Source organism: Manis pentadactyla, chromosome 7 (assembly GCF_030020395.1).
Source record: "Manis pentadactyla isolate mManPen7 chromosome 7, mManPen7.hap1, whole genome shotgun sequence".
Taxonomy (NCBI): Eukaryota; Metazoa; Chordata; class Mammalia; order Pholidota; family Manidae; genus Manis; species Manis pentadactyla.
This window is the reverse complement of record NC_080025.1, coordinates 71,053,282-71,073,429: the sequence shown is the minus strand read 5'-3', so window position 1 is coordinate 71,073,429 and position 20,148 is coordinate 71,053,282. Positions and strand designations below refer to the sequence as shown.

Sequence of the window (20,148 nt, the reverse complement as noted above, 5' to 3'; positions counted from 1 at the left end):
ATAACTAAAACTATGACAGAGCTTATATCTGAGAAAGAGTAAGTGCCAGTAATTAACATAGGCAATAACAATATGTGTATAGAGCTCTAAAATTCACAAAGCCATTCACACACCATATCTCATTTTATCCTCTAGTATCCGTACCTGTTATTCCCCACATTTTACAGGCAAAAAAAATGAGCGTTGGATAGGTTAAAAGGACTTGGTCAAAAGTCACACTTAGTTAGCCAAAAGAAGAGCTGACCAAGATCCAAAGTTTAATCCTGTGTTCTTTCAGAGATACCACAGAGCTGTGGGTCTAGGAGAGCAAGGATGATGGTGGTGGTTGGCTTAACCTCTGGCACTGCAGCAGACTTGAGGTTCTTATGGTTAAATCCACCTTGTTTTAACCCCATTGTCCATCCTGCTCAGAGCTGGAGGACTGCCTGTAGGTGTCTAAATTCTCAGAGGCAAACCCTTGGCTGTAAGCATCTCTTCTCCAAATCTCCTCAGTTGCAAGGAGCCTGTTTTTCTCCTTGACTCACACATGTCTTATTCTTTCATGCCTCAGGACCTTTCCTTTGCATAATTTATTTCTAGTTTCATACCTTTGTTGTCTGAGAAGCTGTTTGGTATAATTTCAATGCCTTTGAATTTACTTAGGCTCTTTTTGTGGCCTAGTATATGATCTATTTTTGAAAATGTTCCATGTGGTTGAGAAGAATGTGTATCCTGCTGCTTTTGGGTGGAGTGTTCTGTAGATGTCTGTTAGGTCCATCTGTTCTAATGTGTTGTTCAGTGCATCTGTCTCCTTACTTATCTCCTTTCTCATTGATCTGTCCTGTGGAGTGAGTGATGTGTTGAAGTCTCCTCGAATGAATGCATTGCATTTCATTTCCCCCTTTAATTCTGTTAGTATTTGTTTCACATATGTAGGTTCTGCTCTGTTGGGTGCATAAATATTTACAATGGTTATATCCTCTTGTTGGACTGACCTGTTTATCATTATGTAATGTCCTTCTTTATCTCTTGTTACTTGCTTTGTTTTGAAGTCTGTTTTGTCTGATTCAAGTACTGCAACACCTGCTTTTTTTCTCCGTTGTTTGCATGAAATATCTTTTTTCTGTCCCTTCACTTTTAGTCTGTGTATGTCTTTGGGTATGATGTGAGTCTCTTGTAGGCAGCATATAGATGGGTCTTGTTTTTTTCTTTCCATTCAGTGACTTGCATTCAGATCATTTACATTTAGAGTGATTATTGATAGGTATGTACTTATTGAAATTGGAGGTTTTTGATTCGTGGTTACCAAAGGTTCAAAGGTAACTTCCTTACTATCTAACAGCCTAAATTAGCTCACTTAGTATGCTATTACAAACACAACCTAAAGGTTCTTTTTTCTTTTTTCCTCTTTTTCTTCCTCCTCCATTTTTTATACATTAGGTATCATATTCTGCACTTTGTCTATCCCTTGACTGACTTTGGAGGTAGTTGATTTGATTTTGCATCTGCTTATTATTTAACTGTTCTGCTTTCTTTACTGTGTTTTTATTTTCTCTGGTGACAGCTATTTCACCTTTGGAACACTTTCGTCTATAGCAGTCCCTCCAAAATAGACTGTAGAGATGGTTTGTGGGAGATAAATTCTCTCAGCTTTTGCTTATCTGGAAATTGTTTAAACCCCCTTCAAATTTAAATAATAAACTTGCTGGGTAGAGTTTTCTTGGTTCCAGGCCCTCCTGCCTCATTGCATTAAATGTATCATGCCACTCCCTTCTGGCCTGTAAGGTTTCTGTTGAGAAGTCTGATGATAGCCTGATGGGTTTTTGTTTGTTTGTGGTCTTTTTTCTCTCTCTAGCTGCTTTTAATAGTCTGTCCTTATCCTTGATCTTTGCCATTTTAATTATTATATGTCTTTCTGTTGTCTTCCTTGTGTCCCTTGTGTTTCAAGATCTGTGCATCTCCATGGCCTGAAAGACTATCTCCTTCCCCAGATTGGGGAAATTTTCAGCAATTACCTCCTCAAGGACACTTTCTATCCCTTTTTCTCTCTCTTCTTCTTCTGGTACCCCTATAATACAAATATTGTTCCGTTTGGATTGTTCACACATTTCTGTCAGTATTCTTTCATTCCTAGAGATCCTTTTTTCTCTCTGTGTCTCAGCTTCTTTGTATTCCTGTTATCTAATTTCTATTTCATTTACTGTCTCCTCTACTTCATCTAATCTGCTTTTAAATCCTTCTGTTGTGTGTTTCATTTCAAATACTGAATTCTTCAACATTCGTAACTCATTCCTGAATTCCTCCCTGAGTTCTTGAATGTTTTTCTGTAGTTCCATGAAGATGTTTGTGATTTTTATTTTGAAATCTCTTTCAGGAGAATTGATGAGTTCAGTTTCACTTGGTTCTCTTTCTAGTGTTTGTGGGTTTTGCATTTGAACTAGATTCCTTTGACATTTCTTATTTGTAGGTGGCATCCTCTAGTGCCCAGAAGCTGTACTCTCTAGGGCTGTTCAGCCCCTGGAGTGATGGTGGGTGTTGCAGGGGAGCAGTGCTGGTGCCTGAGAGGAGGAAACATGTCTTTCCTGCTTCCTGGCTGCAGTGCCTGCCTCTCCACTGCCAGGGCCAGTGGTCAGAGCATACAGGGAGAAGCCTGTTTGCACTTGTTGTTGCCTAGGTAGGGCCACCCTCTGGCTGGCCTGGTGCAATGGCAGGGGCTGCCAGTTTGCAAGCTGGTGCCAGCCGGGAGGAAGGTGCAGTATGCTGCGCATTGCATTGGGGTCCTTGAAGCTGTGTAGCCAGCCAGGGGATGAAGTTCCTGAAAGTTCCCAACCTGCTGGGCACAGTGTGTGTGTCCAGACAATTTTGTCCACCTGTCCTTTCTCCTGAGCAGCAAGCTCTGTCCTATCGTTGCCCCTTTAGCAGCCCTCTCACTGTTAGAAGTCTCTCAAACTGCCTGCCTTTCTTTTGTCCTAGAGCAGCTGGTTTGGGATATGTGTTTTCCACAAGCAGCTGGAATTTCAGTCTCTCCAAGTATTCTGCCTGTCTTAATTTTCCAACCCTACTAATTGTGCTCTCCAGAGCACAATGTAATATAGGTTTGTGCTCCTAGAGCAGATCTCCAGATCTGGGTGTTCAGCAGTCCTACGCCTCCACCCGCTCCCTACTCCATTTCTCTTCCTCCCTCCAGTGAGCTGGGGTGGGGGAGGGGCTTGGGTCCCTCGGGATCATGGCTTTGGTACTTAACCCTTTTTCTTGGGGTCTGCTGTTTTCCCCAGGTGTAGGCAGTCTGCTGAAGCCTTCTTTCCTGTTGCTCTTTCAGGATTAGATGTATTTGCTATACTTCCTTATTTTATTTGGTTTTGGAAGGAGGTTTCTTTCTCACCTCTCACACCACCATCTTTTTCTTCTCAATCTCTTTTAGTGCAAGCTTGTAGACTCTTATAAAGACTTTATAAGTTTGCTCAGAATCTGACTGTAGTTCACTCAAGCTCCAGCTACTCTATAATTTATATATTCTCGGTTCACTTACTCAAGCTGCCTTTGTAACTTTTTCTTTTTTTATTTTTTCTTTTTTATTTTTTATTTTTATTTATTTATTTATTTTTTTTATTGAAGGGTAGTTGACAACAGCATTGCATTACATTAGTTTCAGGTGTACAACACAGCGACTCAACATTTATATACATGATATTTCTAGGTACCAGGTATCACCATACCAAGTTGTTACAATATTTTGACTATATTCCTTATGCTATACATTACATCCCGGTTACTTATTTATTTTACAATTGGAAGTGTGTTTATATATATATATATATATATATATATATATATATATATATATAGTGAGGGCATCTCTCATATTTATTGATCAAATAGTTGTTAACCACAACAAATCTCTGTATAGGGGGGTCAATACTCAATGCACAATCATTAATCCACCCCAAGCCCAATTTTCGTCAGTCTCCAATCTTCTGATGCATAACGAACAAATTCTTACATGGAGTACAAATTCTTACATAGTGAATAAGTTACATGGTGAACAGTGCAAGGGCAGTCATCACAGAAGCTTTCGGTTTTGTTAATGCATTATGAACTATACACAGTCAGTTCAAATATGAATATTCATTTGATTTTTAAACTTGATTTATATGTGGATACCACATTTCTCTATTATTATTATTTTTAATAAAATGCTGAAGTGGTAGGTAGATACGAGATAAAGGTAGAAAACAGAGTTTAGTGTTGTAAGAGAGCAAATGTAGATGATCAGGTGTGTGCCTGTAGACTATGTGTTAATCCGCGCTAGACGAGGGCAATAAACATCCATGTATGCAGAAGATTTCTCTCAGAACATGAGGGGGGAGGTTCTAAGCCTCACCTCTGCTGCTCCCCATTTTCTCACCAGATGGCCCCCTGCGACTGTGCCTGTCTTAGGTTGTTCCTCCCTTGAGGAATCTTACCCGTCTCTGGCTAATCAGTCATCTTCCGGGGCCATACAGGGAAATGTTAAGTTGGTAAGTGAGAGAGAAGCCTTATTGTTTGAAATGGTTAGCTTTTTACTTCTTTGCATATTTATGCCCTGTGGCTTCTATGCCCAGCATTTGTCTTGAGGCGTCTTTACCACTTGGAAGAATTATGATACTCGGTAAATTCGACATGTGGCACGAGTTCTATTTAAAGGTTGTGATTAGGTAGGAAGAAGAAAAGCTACAGAAGTAGCAGGCAGAAGAAAACCTGGGAAGATTGATTATTTCTTTGACATATCTTCTTGTAGAGTAACTTCAGCATGGATAGGTTTTAAACAACTAATTAAATTGTGCACACACATTAACATAATAGGAATATAGTTACCTAACCAAAGCATACCTGTAATTACCAGCCATCTCCAGTGAAACCAAGAAAACCAGTTAGGCACCTTAGGCATTTGTGAAAACTTATCTATGATATGGTGGATATTGTCCGACTGAACTTAAACAGTCTGAGCGAATTCAGATAAACTAGAACACCCCATTCCTGGGGACTGTTCATATCCCATATGTTCTTTTAACGATAAATAGTCTGTGGTTGTAAGATTTTGGAGTGCTACAATTTGCACTTCTCCTAATTCTTGGTTGAGTTCCAACAGTATAGATCCAGTCCAATTTTTGTTTTACTGCATGCACTGGCCAGCTTAGATATCTCCTTCATCTTTCCCGTGGCAAGTCCAGGAACTGGTGGGATGAGTGCATCTACACCTGTGACAGTGCGTGGATCTTTGTTGAAGTTTTTTTTTTTTTTTTTTTTTTTTTCTGATCATCTTCTGTCATGAGTCTTCCCGAGAGTGCTGATGTTGGAAGTTCTCTTTCATATCGTATCTTAGTTCATTTTCGGGGTAGCCAAATTAGGCTTTGATCCTCTGTATAAACACACACAGACCCTTTGCCTACACTTTTATATGTCCTTTATATCATTGTGTAGAACTCATTAGAGGTCACCACATAGGAACTGCATTTTTTTTTTTAATCATTAATCTACACTTACATGACGAATACTTTGTTTACTAGGCTCTCCCCTATACCAGGTCCCCCCATATACTCCTTTACAGTCACTGTCCATCAGCGTAGCAACCTGTTGTAGAATCACTACTTGTCTTCTCTGTGTTGTACAGCCCTCCCCTTTCTCCCACCCCACTATGGATGCTAATCTTAATACCCCCCTACTTCTCCCCCCCTTATCCCTCCCTACCCACCCATCCTCCCCAGTCCCTTTCCCTTTGGTACCTGTTAGTCCATTCTTGAGTTCTGTGATTCTGCTGCTGTTTTGTTCCTTCAGTTTTTCCTTTGTTCTTATATTCCACAGATGAGTGAAATCATTTGGTATTTCTCTTTCTCTGCTTGGCTTGTTTCACTGAGCAAAATACCCTCCAGCTCCATCCATGTTGCTGCAAATGGTTGGATTTGCCCTTTTCTTATGGCTGAGTAGTATTCCATTGTGTATATGTACCACATCTTCTTTATCCATTCATCTATCGATGGACATTTAGGTTGCTTCCAATTCTTGGCTATTGTAAATAGTGCTGCAATAAACATAGGGGTGCATTGGTCTTTCTCATACTTGATTGCTGCGTTCTTAGGGTAAATTCCTAGGAGTGGAATTCCTGGGTCAAATGGTAAGTCTGTTTTGAGCATTTTGATGTACCTCCATACTGCTTTCCACAATGGCTGAACTAGTTCACATTCCCACCAGCAGTGTAGGAGGGTTCCCCTTTCTCCACAGCCTCGCCAACATTTGTTGTTGTTTGTCTTTTGGATGGCAGCCATCCTTACTGGTGTGAGGTGATACCTCATTGTAGTTTTAATTTGAATTTCTCTGATAATTAGCGATGTGGAGCATCTTTTCATGTGTCTGTTGGCCATCTGTATTTCTTTTTTGGAGAACCGTCTGTTCAGTTCCTTTGCCCATTTTTTAATTGGGTTATTTGTTTTTTGTTTGTTGAGGCGTGTGAGCTCTTTATATATTCTGGACGTCAAGCCTTTATCGGATGTGTCATTTTCAAAGATATTCTCCCATACTGTAGGGTTCCTTTTTGTTCTATTGATGGTGTCTTTTGCTGTACAGAAGCTTTTCAGCTTAATATAGTCCCACTTGTTCATTTTTGCTGTTGTTTTCCTTGCCCGGGGAGATATGTTCAAGAAGAGGTCACTCATGTTTATGTCGAAGAGGTTTGTGCCTATGTTTTCTTCCAAGAGTTTAATGGTTTCATGACTTACATTCAGGTCTTTGATCCATTTTGAGTTTACTTTTGTATATGGGGTTAGACGATGGTCCAGTTTCATTCTCCTACATGTAGCTGTCCAGTTTTGCCAGCACCATCTGTTGAAGAGACTGTCATTTCGCCATTGTATGTCCATGGCTCCTTTATCAAATATTAATTGACCATATATGTCTGAGTTAATGTCTGGATTGTCTAGTCTGTTCCATTGGTCTGTGGCTCTGTTCTTGTGCCAGTACCAAATTGTCTTGATTACTATGGCTTTATAATAGAGCTTGAAGTTGGGGAGTGAGATCCCCCCTACTTTATTCTTCTTTCTCAGGATTGCTTTGGCTATTCGGGGTCTTTGGTGGTTCCATATGAATTTTTGAATTATTTGTTCCAGTTCATTGAAGAATGTTGCTGGTAGTTTCATAGGGATTGCATCAAATCTGTATATTGCTTTGGGCAGGATGGCCATTTTGACGATATTAATTCTTCCTAGCCATGAGCATGGGATGCGTTTCCATCTGTTAGTGTCCCCTTTAATTTCTCTTAAGAGTGACTTGTAGTTTTCAGAATATAAGTCTTTCACTTCTTTGGTTAGGTTTATTCCTAGGTATTTTATTTTTTTTGATGCAATTGTGAATGGAGTTGTTTTCCTGATTTCTCTTTCTGTTGGTTCATTGTTGGTATATAGGAAAGCCACAGATTTCTGTGTGTTGATTTTGTATCCTGCAACTTTGCTGTATTCCGATATCAGTTCTAGTAGTTCTGGGGTGGAGTCTTTAGGGTTTTTTATGTACAGTATCATGTCATCTGCAAATAGTGACAGTTTGACTTCTTCTTTGCCAATCTGGATTCCTTGTATTTTTTTGTTTTGTCTGATTGCCGTGGCTAGGACCTCTAGTACAATGTTAAATAACAGTGGGGAGAGTGGGCATCCCTGTCTAGTTCCCGATCTCAGCAGAAATGCTTTCAGCTTCTCGCTATTCAATATAATGTTGGCTGTGGGTTTTTCATAGATGGCCTTTATTATGTTGAGGTACTTGCCCTCTATTCCCATTTTGCTGAGAGTTTTTAACATGAATGGATGTTGAACTTTGTCAAATGCTTTTTCAGCATCTATGGAGATGATCATGTGGTTTTTGTCTTTCTTTTTGTTGATGTGGTGGATGATATTGATGGACTTTCGAATGTTGTGCCATCCTTGCATCCCTGGGATGAATCCCACTTGGTCATGGTGTACGATGGTTTTGATGTATTTTTGAATTCGGTTTGCTAAAATTTTGTTGAGTATTTTTGCGTCTACGTTCATCAGGGATATTGGTCTGTAGTTTTCTTTTTTGGTGGTGTCTTTGCCTGGTTTTGGTATTAGGGTGATGTTAGCTTCATAGAATGAGTTTGGGAGTATCCCCTCCTCTTCTATTTCTTGGAAAACTTTAAGGAGAATGGTATTATGTCTTCCCTGTATGTCTGATAAAATTCCGAGGTAAATCCATCTGGCCCGGGGGTTTTGTTCTTTGGTAGTTTTTTGATTACCGCTTCAATTTCGTTGCTGGTAATTGGTCTGTTTAGATTTTCTGTTTCTTTTTGGGTCAGTCTGGGAAGGTTGTATTTTTCTAGGAAGTTGTCCATTTCTCCTAGGTTTCCCAGCTTGTTAGCATATAGGTTTTCATAGTAGTCTCTAATAATTCTTTGTATTTCTGCGGGATCTGTTGTGATTTTTCCTTTCTCATTTCTGATACTGTTGATTTGTGTTGACTCTCTTTTCCTCTTAATAAGTCTGGCTAGAGGCTTATCTATTTTGTTTATTTTCTCGAAGAACCAGCTCTTGGTTTCATTGATTTTTGCTATTGTTTTATTCTTCTCAATTTTATTTATTTCTTCTCTGATCTTTATTATGTCCCTCCTTCTGCTGACCTTAGGCCTCATTTGTTCTTCTTTTTCCAATTTTGATAGTTGTGACATTAGACCGTTCATTTGGGATTGCTCTTCCTTTTTTAAATATGCTTGGAGTGCTATATACTTTCCTCTTAAGACTGCTTTTGCTGCATCCCACAGAAGTTGGGGCTTAGTGTTGTTGTTGTCATTTGTTTCCATATATTGCTGGATCTCCATTTTGATTTGGTCATTGATCCATTGATTATTTAGGAGCGTGTTGTTTAGCCTCCATGTGTTTGTGAGCCTTTTTGCTTTCTTTGAACAGTTTATTTCTAGTTTAATGCCTTTGTCGTCTGAAAAGTTGGTTGGTAGGATTTCAATCTTTTGGAATTTACTGAGGCTCTTTTTGTGTCCTAGTATGTGGTCTATTCTGGAGAATGTTCCATGTGCACTTGAGAAGAACGTGTATCCTGTTGCTTTTGGATGTAGAGTTCTGTAGATGTCTATTAGGTCCATCTGTTCTAGTGTGTTGTTCAGTGCCTCTATGTGTCCTTACTTATTTTCTGTCTGGTGGATCTGTCCTTTGGAGTGAGTGGTGTGTTGAAGTCTCCTAGAATGAATGCATTGCATTCTATTTCCTCCTTTAGTTCTGTTAATATTTGTTTCAGGTATGTTGGTGCTCCTGTATTGGGTGCATATATATTTATAATGGTTATATCCTCTTGATGGACTGAGCCCTTTATCATTATGTAATGTCCTTCTTTGTCTTTTGTTACTTTCTTTATTTTGAAGTCTGTTTTGTCTGATACCAGAATTGCAACACCTGCTTTCTTCTCTCTGTTGTTTGCTTGAAATATCTTTTTCCATCCCTTGACTTTAAGTCTGTGCGCGTCTTTGGGTTTGAGGTGAGTCTCTTGTAAGCAGCATATGGATGGATCTTGCTTTTTTATCCATTCTATTACTCTGTGTCTTTTGATTGGTGCATTCAGTCCATTTACATTTAGGGTGATTATTGAAAGGTATGAATTTATTGCCATTGCAGGCTTTAAGTTTGTGGTTACCAAAGGTTTAGGGTTAGCTTCTTTACTGTCTTACTGTCTAACTTAACTCGCTTGTTGAGCTATTATAAACACAATCTGATGATTCTTTATTTCTCTCCCTTCTTATTCCTCCTCCTCCCTTCTTCATATGTTGGGTGTTTTGTTGTGTGCTCTTTTTAGGAGTGCTCCCATCTAGAGCAGTCCCTGTAGGATGCCCTGTAGAGGTGGTTTGTGGGAGGCAAATTCCCTCAACTTTTGCTTGTCTGGGAATTGTTTAATCCCTCCTTCATATTTAAATGATATTCGTGCTGGATACAGTAGTCTTGGTTCGAGGCCCTTCTGTTTCATTGCATTAAGTATATCATGCCATTCTCTTCTGGCCTGTAGGGTTTCTGTTGAGAAGTCTGATGATAGCCTGATGGGTTTTCCTTTGTAGGTAACCTTTTTTTTCTCTCTGGCTGCTTGTAATACTTTGTCCTTGTCTTTGATCTTTGCCATTTTAATTATTATGTGTCTTGGTGTTGCCCTCCTTGGATCCCTTGTCATGGGAGTTCTGTGTACCTCTGTGGTCTGAGAGGCCATTTCTTCCCCTAGTTTGGGGAAATTTTCAGCAATTATTTGTTCAAAGACATTTTCTATCCCCTTTTCTCTCTCTACTTCTTCTGGAATACCTATGATTCTTAAATTATTCCTTTTAGATTGATCACTCAGCTCTCTTAAAATTCTTTCATTCCTGGAGATCCTTTTATCTCTCTCTGCATCAGCTTCTCTGCGTTCCTGTTCTCTGTTTTCTAGTCCATTAATGGTCTCTTGCATCTCGTCCATTCTGTTTTGAAGTCCTTCCAGAGCTTGTTTTATTTCTGAATTCTCCTTCCTTAGTTCTTGCATATTTCTCTGCAAGTCCATCAGCATTGTTATGACTTTTGTTTTGAATTCTTTTTCAGGTAGACTGGCTAAATCTATCTCCCCAGATTCCTTCTCAGGGGAAGATGTAGCAGATGCTGAAGCTGTCTGGGTTAGTCTTGTCTGGATCATATTTTTTTGCCTTTTCATGTTGACAGGTGCTATTGACTGTCAGCTGGGAGGGCCAAAATTTTCACTTGCTACTGGCCTTTCTTTACTGGGACAACTGCGACCCCTAGTGGCTTGTGTTGGGTAATTGCGTGTAGAGTGGGTCTTTGTGTCTTGCCTGGCCGGAAGGGAGAAATTTCCCTTTCTGTGGGCGGAATTTGTCTCAGGCTGCTTCTCTGCTTTCGCAGCGCCCGGTGGGGTGATGGATGGGGGGGCTGCTTGACTGTTTGCCTCCGTGAGGGGTCTCAGAGCTGTTGCCCAGGGGGTTAGTGCACCCGGTTTTCCCTGTAGTTTCCAGCTGCTGTACTGTGACCTGGGTTGTTTCCGTCAAGCTTTTAAGTCCCTGTCCCTTTAAGACTTTCAAAAAGCCCCCGCTTTTCTTTGTCACAGGGGCATCAGCTTCAGCACCCGCTCAGAGGTCTTACTCCCTGTTCCCCCAGTATCCAGGGCCCCCTGGGCATGTACTGTGCGCCCTGGCCCGGATGGCGGGGGCTGGGTGCTCGGCAGTCCTGGGCTCTGTCTCCCTCCCGCTCTGCCTATTGTTCTCCCGCCGGGAGCTGGGGGGAGGGGCGCTCGGGTCCCGCCGGGCCGGGGCTTGTATCTTACCCCTTTCACCAGTCGCTGGGTTCTCACTGGTGTAGCTGCAGTCTGGCCACTGTCCAGCGTCTTCTGGTCTCTCTTTTAGGGCTAGTTGTGTTTGTTGTATTTTCAAAAGTATATATGTTTTTGGGAGGAGATTCCCGCTGTCCTACTCACGCCGCCATGTTGGCTCCGCCTCCCCCTTTGTAACTTTTTCAATGCAAACCTCTCTATTCTTTGGGCTGCCTATGAAGCTGCCATGAGAAAATCCTTATTTAAGAGTTATAGAAGCCCTTTTTTAAAAAGATCTTAGTCCCAGAGAACATGTCACATGTTCTAGGCTTTTCTTACCGCAGCATCCCAATCTGATTACTAATTTCCATATCAGTCGCTTTAAGCCAAAACTTACTGGGTTGGCTGCTTTTTCCTGGTCTCACCCAGGCAGCTACTTCCAGCTCAGGGTCAGCGGGGCTGGAACATCCAAGATGGCCTCACTCATGTGCCTGGAGTTGGTGATGGCTGTTGCCCGAGGCAGCTTGGTTTCTTCTTCATGAGGCTTCTCATCCTCCATTAGTCTAGATGAACTTCCTTTCACTGTGATTTTGAGGTAGCATTCGACGATGGCAAATGCACAGCTGGAAGGCCCCTTGAAGACTAGACTCTGGAAATTGCACAGACATCAATTCTTCCATATTCTTTTGGTCAAAACAAGTAAGTCACAAGGTCCCCAATTTGAGGAGGTGGAGAAATAGACTCCGTCTCTGAATGGGAGTAGATGTAAAGAGTTTGTGACCATGTTTTATCTACCATAGTTGCTATGAATCATTTATAATGTACCTAATTGAGCTCCATAATTTCCAAGATAACTAAAGTGATATTTTGCAGACAGTAAACCACATCATTAAAAGGGAAATCATCCCTTACTGCATGCCCTTCAATGATACTATTCAGCTGATTGGCCATTCTTAATTTTGAACCAACTTTCTCTTAACAATGACAAGTTGAATTTTGCAGTTTATTATCTTTCCTTTGAGGAGCATAAGGATATACCACTATTATATCTATTGTTATTGCTCCCTGATTACCTATCCTGGAAGAAAAATATTTTCCTTTTGTGAATCCTTAATACAATTATCAGTGCCTCTTGTGTGGCACCAACTTATTGCAGTTAGCTATTTATTTATATGCCTTCCCTCTCATAGAAAGAATAAATCCTCTAAGAGGCATAATTAATAAATGGTTCATGTTCATATTTCTTTAACACTTAGTCCAGTGCCTTGCACAAAGTAGAGCCTAAATAAATATTTACTGAATTGAGTACTGTGGTCCAGTTCATGAAGATAATACATGTCTACATTAAAAAAAATTTTTTATGATCATTTCAGCTTTTGACACAATAGATAGCAACTATTTGTCAAAATAAATAGTAAGTTTTCCAGTATAAGATATTAAGGAAGAATACAAGAGCAGAATGGATATTTTAATTTTTTAAGGGAAATCAGTAATCACAAAGTTTCATACCTACATGCACTCTTGTATTCATACTGTTGCCATACTGGAGGGGCAAATGAAGAACCAAAAGATAGTCTCCATGGTGATGTATGAAATGATTCCAAAAGGCTTTATTATATGTTTTTTTTCCCCCAGAAGTTCCAGAAACACTAATGGATTAGATTTCCCTTTCTTTGGGCCTTTCATCCCTGCACATCCAAAATTAGAAGAAGGTCCAGATTTCTCAATAGTGTCCTTTAATATAGGATATTTATTTGCCAGTGTCTTGTCATCACTGGTGATCTGAAAGCTTTGAAAAATATCTTTGTTGTCAAATTTTTCCTCTGGCCTAAATTTTCTTGTCAATGGTGGCAGTTGTTAACTTTTAAATTCACACATATGTTCTTTATTTCTCCCACACACCAATTATTCACTCAGAAGTCTGATTGAATTCCTCTGTCTTTTTATATTGACATAGTATTGACTGATTATTATAATGATAATACAGTCACTGTTAGCAAATGACTCATCACTATTACTATCCTAAATATAATTAGATAAATCAAATTATTTTTTATATGCCTTATTATACATGGACCAAGTTATGCAACTTCCACATCAGTTACTATTTATGAATGCTTCTTTGGGACCTGTATACTAAAAATCAAAGAACAGTCTCAAATGTTGTCAAATAGAGCTAATCTCTAATCTCCCTCTCTTTTACGGTTTAGCCCCTTCATATTTATTCAAACACAATGTTTTTATCTGGCAATTTAGTGCAAGGACTGAAGTAGAAAGACCACGCTGTTTTTTCCTAGGTGGCTACACAGTCAGTTCAATACCATTTATGTATAATCCAACTTTTCCCTACTGATGGACAATGCCATATTTGTCATATACTAGTTCTTCAATGTTTTATGTCTATTTCTGGACTCTAGTTTGTTCTGTTAATGAAACTGCCTATTCATGTGATATCTTCCCCTATATTTTACTGTTTTAATTGCTGTAGCTTTTTATGTTTCAGTATCTGCTGGAGATAGTCACCTCTCATTAACTTTATTAAATTTAAGAAAAGGCTGCTCTTTTTTAAAAAAGATGAGATATAATTCATGTACCATAAAGTTCACCTTTTCAAAATGTACAGTTCATTGGTTTTTAGTATATTCACAAGATTTTGCAAAAATCACCACTATCTAATTGCAGATACTTTTCATCATCTCAAAAGGAAGCCTTGTATCCATTAGCAGGCACCTTGGAAACCACTAATCTACTTTCTGTCTCTATGGATTTGCCTATTCTGGACTTTTCATATACATGGAATCATACAATACATAGTCTTTAGTGACTGGCTTCTTTCATTTAACATGTTTTCAAGATTCATTCATATTAAAATATGCATAAGAATGCGATTCCTTTTTATGGCCCAGTAATATTTCATTGTATGGATATACCACCTTTTGTTTATCCTTTGATCAATTAATGAACATTTGGATTGTTTCTACTTTTTGGCTATTATCTATCTAGTCTCTCATTTTAACTCTAGTTTTTAACTTCTTATGTGGACTAGGCTACACTCTAATAACCATCCTGGTGATGTGGTTTTATTGCCTTGGAGTAGAAGTGGTCTTAAGAAGGTGTTAGCCTATAAGGCTAATGAGTATCAAAAAGAGTAACCTTTATTTATGACATAGCACGAATAATTTTATGAGCATTTTCCACAGTTTAGATGCCCTACCAAGCTAACATATAAGTTCACTGAACTTCTTACAGGGGTGATTTGTAGATTTTAGCATGCATAAAAATCACTAGGGGTGCTTATTAAAAATCAAAGCTATTGCCCTCCTCCCGGAGATTGTGATTCAGATGGTCTCTGAACTGTCCTGATCTTGAGGTACATTTTTACCTAAACTGACTGAATGCAGTCCATCTGAATTACAGTTAAAATTAGGTTCTTCAAAAGAAACCCTATGAAAGTGTTCTGGAAAAGGCTGCATTGCCAAGTTTTCTGCTCAAGTCTCTGGCATACCACACAGCTCAGAACTCAGGCTCCTCAGGCAAATATGAAAACCATTGAGAAGTCAAGCTATTTCTTGTTTTTGTTGAGTAAACACTGACTCTAATGTAGACTTCCAGAGTTACCCATTCTATACTGAGTGGGTTGGCCTCCTGTCTGGTCTAGATCTCAAGTCTCACTTTAACCTTTCACAAATGGGTGGCCTTTGTGCCCTAATCACACAGGGACAGTAAGCTACTCTCTCATCAGCCAACTGCAAACACATCCAACCAAGAGCTTAATCATGCATGTTAATTTACAGTGCATTGACCATAGTAACCCTGTTGCATCACATGTGTGTCCTTTCCCCATTCAGGCCAGGGAAGGCCGGACCACCGTCGTGATAGCACACCGGCTGTCCACCGTCCGAAATGCAGATGTCATCGCCGGGTTGGAGGATGGAGTCATTGTGGAGCAAGGAAGCCACCAGGAACTGATGAAGAAGGAAGGGGTGTACTTCAAGCTTGTTAACATGCAGGTATCTGCTCCCCAGGCATTTTTTCTGCTTCTTGATATAGTATTCTTTACATTACCAAAATATCACACAGCTAATGCTATACTGAGAATTAAGAAACTTCAGGAGGTTGCCTAAAAGCCTGATCTGAAACTTTAATTCAGAATCAGTGAAAGAACCCTGAAAGAGAGAAAGTTGAGGGAGGAGCAGAATGCCAAAAATATTTTGAATTTGTTCCTTAGGACAGAGATTCTTAATTGCCTAGGGAGTGTGTTCAAACTAAGAGGTCCTTTCCACCCGAGATGGGATGATCAGAGTGGTGGAAAGACTAAGAGGGAAATGCCCAGCATCTGTAGCACTTCAGGGAAGTTCTGTGAAAACTATTGACACTAGTTCCTAAAACTGGTGATAGTGATAATAATTAGCTTGTTTTATTATTGGACAAGACATCGAACTTACTTGAACACTTTTGCAAAATAAATGACATAAAAATATTTTCTTCTACAAATATTCTCATCTTTATAATATATACATTTGATTTGATGTAATGAGTATGTACATACATATTTTTGGGGTTTTTTTCTTAACATTCAGATATATATTGTCCAAATACTATCATTTTAGTGGGTACTCACTCAGCAGTCAGTTATGTTACCGTGCAATAAACTGTTTAGTCATTTCTCTAAAGCTGGATACTTGGTTTGTTTCCAGTATTTCTCTATTGTAAATGGTGTACCTTGGAAACACATGTGAGTCAAAACAAAGTTCAAGTAAAAAAATTCATCTTCTTTTCCCACAAGTAACTCAGTTTCCACATTTGAAATACTAAACCTACCATTCAAGCTTGCTCTAAGGTCTATAAATAAGCATGTGAATATATGGAAAAGCCACTTCAAGGGTGAATTTTATGGTATGTGAATTAAGTCTCAATAAAGCTGTTACTTAATTTTAAAAGAGAAGCACGTGACACAAAATAGATGCATAATAAATGACAATTATTAAATTAATGAAGTCTCCAAATTGAAAATATCAAATGAAATGATAGAAAGTTTTATAACTCTTGCTTCAATAGAGAATGTTCTCCAGCAGGAGGGGATTAATCATAGTGTCTGTTAGCCATCACAGGGTCTCAACTAAAAATATATATATAATCTTCCTGCAATTCAATTTTCATTTTCATTTCATTCATGATTACTAAGGCTGTGCAGTTTTGCCTGTGACGGCGTGCTGGGTCCCCAAAGGAAGTAACCCCTTTCCCCCTCTGGCCTATTTCTCTGACCCTGAAAGAATGATCTTCCACTCACTCCTATTAGGACTTAGGCTGGGAGACCGCCAAGCAGATACGGAGAGCTCTGACCTTTCTATATTATCTTCTCTAACCTTTCTTTCCTATAATTAAAGTACAATTAAAGACTGAGCAGCAACCTGGTGTGATAGAAAAGGCCTGTCGGCAACCAAGTTCGGCTTTGGGCAAGTCATTTAACCAGACTGGGTTTGGTGCCCTCACCTGTTAAATGAGTGGGCCCTGCACTACAATGACCGCTGCTGTTCCTTTCTCTCCAGCATTCTATGATTCTTAGACCCTGAAATTCTCCACCTTGATGCCCCTACCTCTGCCACTGCCAATTCGGGTTTTGCCTTGCCCTTTACTCATTGGTGCTGTTGGAGAGATGGAGGAAAGTCTAATTGCCTCCCTTGGGGAGAGACCAGCTTTTCCTCATTTGTAGCTTTAAAAAGGAGCCCTTTTTCCATTCCTTATTCCCATATGCTGATGACATGACTTGTTCTCTGGATTCTTGTATAATGAGGAAAATCCCACATACCTGCTGGATAATGAAAATTTGCCCTTTAATTTCTACAGATTTTACATGCAAAACTTTCATATGGTTCAAATAGAATTTAACCTCTCTGTCCTCTGTAACCTTCTTTATTTCCATGTGTTAATGCTCTCCTTTACAGTTTTCCACCTAACCTGGACTGAGAAGCTGTTCTGGAATCTGAAGCACTTGACACATGTAATACTCAAAGTGGCTTTATAGTTCTAAACTTGGAGGTTCTATCTATCTGGGCACACACACACACAATTTAACGTTTTCTTCTTTCAGACATCAGGAAACCTGATCCAATCAGAAGGATTTGGAATTGAACCAAATGATCAAAATGCTGCCAAGGGTATGGCCCCAAATGGCTGGAAATCTCGGATATTTAGGAATTCTACTCAGAAAAGCCTTAGGAATTCACGAAAGTATCAGAAGGGCCTAGATGTGGGAATCAGTGAACTTGTAAGTTGTTTTTTACTTAAATCCTTTACTGTATAGTTTTTCTTTTCAGATTCCTAGCCTTGCAAGCATATTATAGGCCCATTTGATTAGTACTGTGAACCGTATTCTTCTTACTCTTCTTGATAAAAGGAAATTTCAAATTTTAAATGTATTTGACAATGAAGTAAAATCAATTCCAATTAAAAATGGATTTCCAATGGAAAAAAATAGATTAAAAAATGTAGTATTTGTGCTTAGATGCTCAAAATTATAATTAGATACTCCATTTGACTTTTAGAGTCAGAGATAAATAAGGCTAGTCTAAAGTAAAAGGCTCTGATATTTGCATACTCTATCAGGTTGGATTACATTTGATTGCCTGTACTAGGAAACCCAGAAAAACAGCAGTTTAGACAAAATATGTGTTTTTATTTCTCTTTCACATTAAAAAAAGTTTTAGATGCAAGAAACCCAGGGTTAGAATGGTAGCTCCACAGTCACCATGGATTCAGGCTCCTGTCATCTTTATCATCACTGTCCTGGCATGTGGCATCTGTCCTCAACAATCTAAAATGGCTCCTGAGGGTCCAGGCTTCACACCCATGCTTCAAGCAGCTGGAAGAAACAGAGTGATTTCCCAGAATTCCCACACAATACTTTTACTTATATGTCCTTGGCCATCATTTAATCACATGGTCATATTTAGCTACAAGGGAGGGTAGAAAATTGAACTTCTTGCTGTGTGCATTGCCACTTTTAGTTAGATTGGGATTCTCTTACTAAGAAAAAGGGGAGAATGGCCAGAAATTGCATAGTGGTACATTCTTGAACATTTCTCACCTGAAGACTTGGGATATTATTAATTCAAGTTAACAGAAACTTTTATAATAGAGAGGGAATCCATTTCTAGAAGAGACATTTTCTTATTTCAAGAAATACGTTTTGAGAATCCATTTTGATGTTATTGATAAAGGCTGAATTTATTTTGACTCTTGGTGTTGGCCTCAAGAAGCTAATCCTGCAGAGAGTTCATTGCATCTGTTTCTCTCTTCCCACAATATCATTTACTGCAGAAATTACAGGGGCTCTCTTAGAGGTCTGGATTTGGTATATTAATGGAAAGAGGAGTAGCAATTGTAATATTGTGCAGCTGCGTTATGTTATGTAATATAAATAGTATCTCCCTTTTTGGCTATGGAAGTATCCACTTTTCATTTCTTTATCTTGAGATTTATGCTGCTAAATCTTTAGAGCCTCGTATTTTAGAGGAGCACTTTTTTCTTGAAGCCACACACAGAGGAGAGGGGCACACTCAACAAGACTGTCAGGGTACCATCACATAAGGATAGACAGTACATCCCAGGAGAGGGGGCAAGGAAGTCTGACTGCAGGGACCTGGGAAGACCTGTTTGTTGTATTAAAGAACTGCCCAAGGAAAAGACACTTATCAGACTGGAAATCAGGACATCAAGACAGTGTTAACTGGGGAGAAAAAAAAACACCTAAAAATACAGAGAAAATGAGTGATTTGAAAGAAAAGAGTGGAGTAGAACCTACTACTATGTTCCCTGTTTCATGGTGACTCAAACATGACCTTTTTAAACAACGATAAGGCTTTCAGATTCCACAGGCACCTTTTGTGTCTAGCTTAATGTTACACTGCTGCTATAGTCAGAATATTCTCCTTTATGTGATCTGAATCCTTCATGCTTATCAGACATTGAGTTCACCATTTTCTGAGAATCTGATATGTGCCAGGCATTGGGCTAGTTTCTAGGGACGTAAAGACATAGTCTTCACCTTTAAAAAATTCCCATATTAGGAAAGGAGACATGTAGACACACAGGGAAGAAAAAAAATCACAAAACAAGGTAAGCTATGAAATAAGAGACATCTGCACAGGCAATAGTGGTAAAGGAAAAAAGCCATAATTAATTTGGTTTATGAGCTGGGAACGTGTGGCAGAAAAGGCAGCGCTGAGCAAAGTGCTGGGGGCGAGGAGGCCAGGCCCATGTTCTCTGGTGAATAATGGTGTCCTACATTGTAAGGACGCTCACCCATTGGTTCACAGGTATTGTCTCATTTGATCCCAACACCCCTGGGCTGAGTTGGGACTTGAACTCTAGGGCATTTTGTGCCCACATCCTGCCTCTGCTCGCTCTGCCAAGGCTGCAGTAGAGATGGAAAGATTGCTTCTCGGGTGAACTTGTACTCAGCTTACACTGCGTAGCCAATGGGACTGTCAATATTTTTAAATATACTGTCCTACTCCCTCGTAGTCTGTGATGGACTGATCATTCTCTGTCCCTCGTCTGCACGTTCCTTGAGGGCAATGTCATGTCATGCCTCTTCTATGTCTGCGAACTCTGGTAACTGTTGTGTCATCACCAGTTTGTCCTGATCATGTTTTGTTCTAGGATGAAAATGTGCCGTCGGTGTCTTTTCTGAAGGTCCTGAAACTGAATAAAGCAGAATGGCCCTACTTTGTGGTGGGGACAGTGTGTGCCGTCGCCAATGGGGCACTTCAGCCGACATTTTCAGTCTTATTCTCAGAGATGATACAAGTAAGTTTGAAAACATCACTGAACAGCTTGAGTTAAATC

The 20,148-nt window shown here is 39.5% G+C and overlaps 1 protein-coding gene across 6 annotated transcripts in view; it reads left to right on the top strand.

Moving 5' to 3' along the window:
* LOC118925712 (phosphatidylcholine translocator ABCB4) overlaps nucleotides 1–20,148 on the top strand; it is a 77,272-nt gene that overhangs the window by 39,046 nt on the left and 18,078 nt on the right. For all 6 annotated transcript variants that reach the window (XM_036911831.2, XM_036911829.2, XM_036911828.2 and 3 more), the window contains 3 exons: nucleotides 15,147–15,308; nucleotides 17,390–17,566; nucleotides 19,963–20,109. In XM_036911831.2, coding sequence (XP_036767726.2) covers nucleotides 15,147–15,308; nucleotides 17,390–17,566; nucleotides 19,963–20,109 — 486 coding nt within the window. The remainder of the gene's footprint in view (nucleotides 1–15,146; nucleotides 15,309–17,389; nucleotides 17,567–19,962; nucleotides 20,110–20,148) is intronic.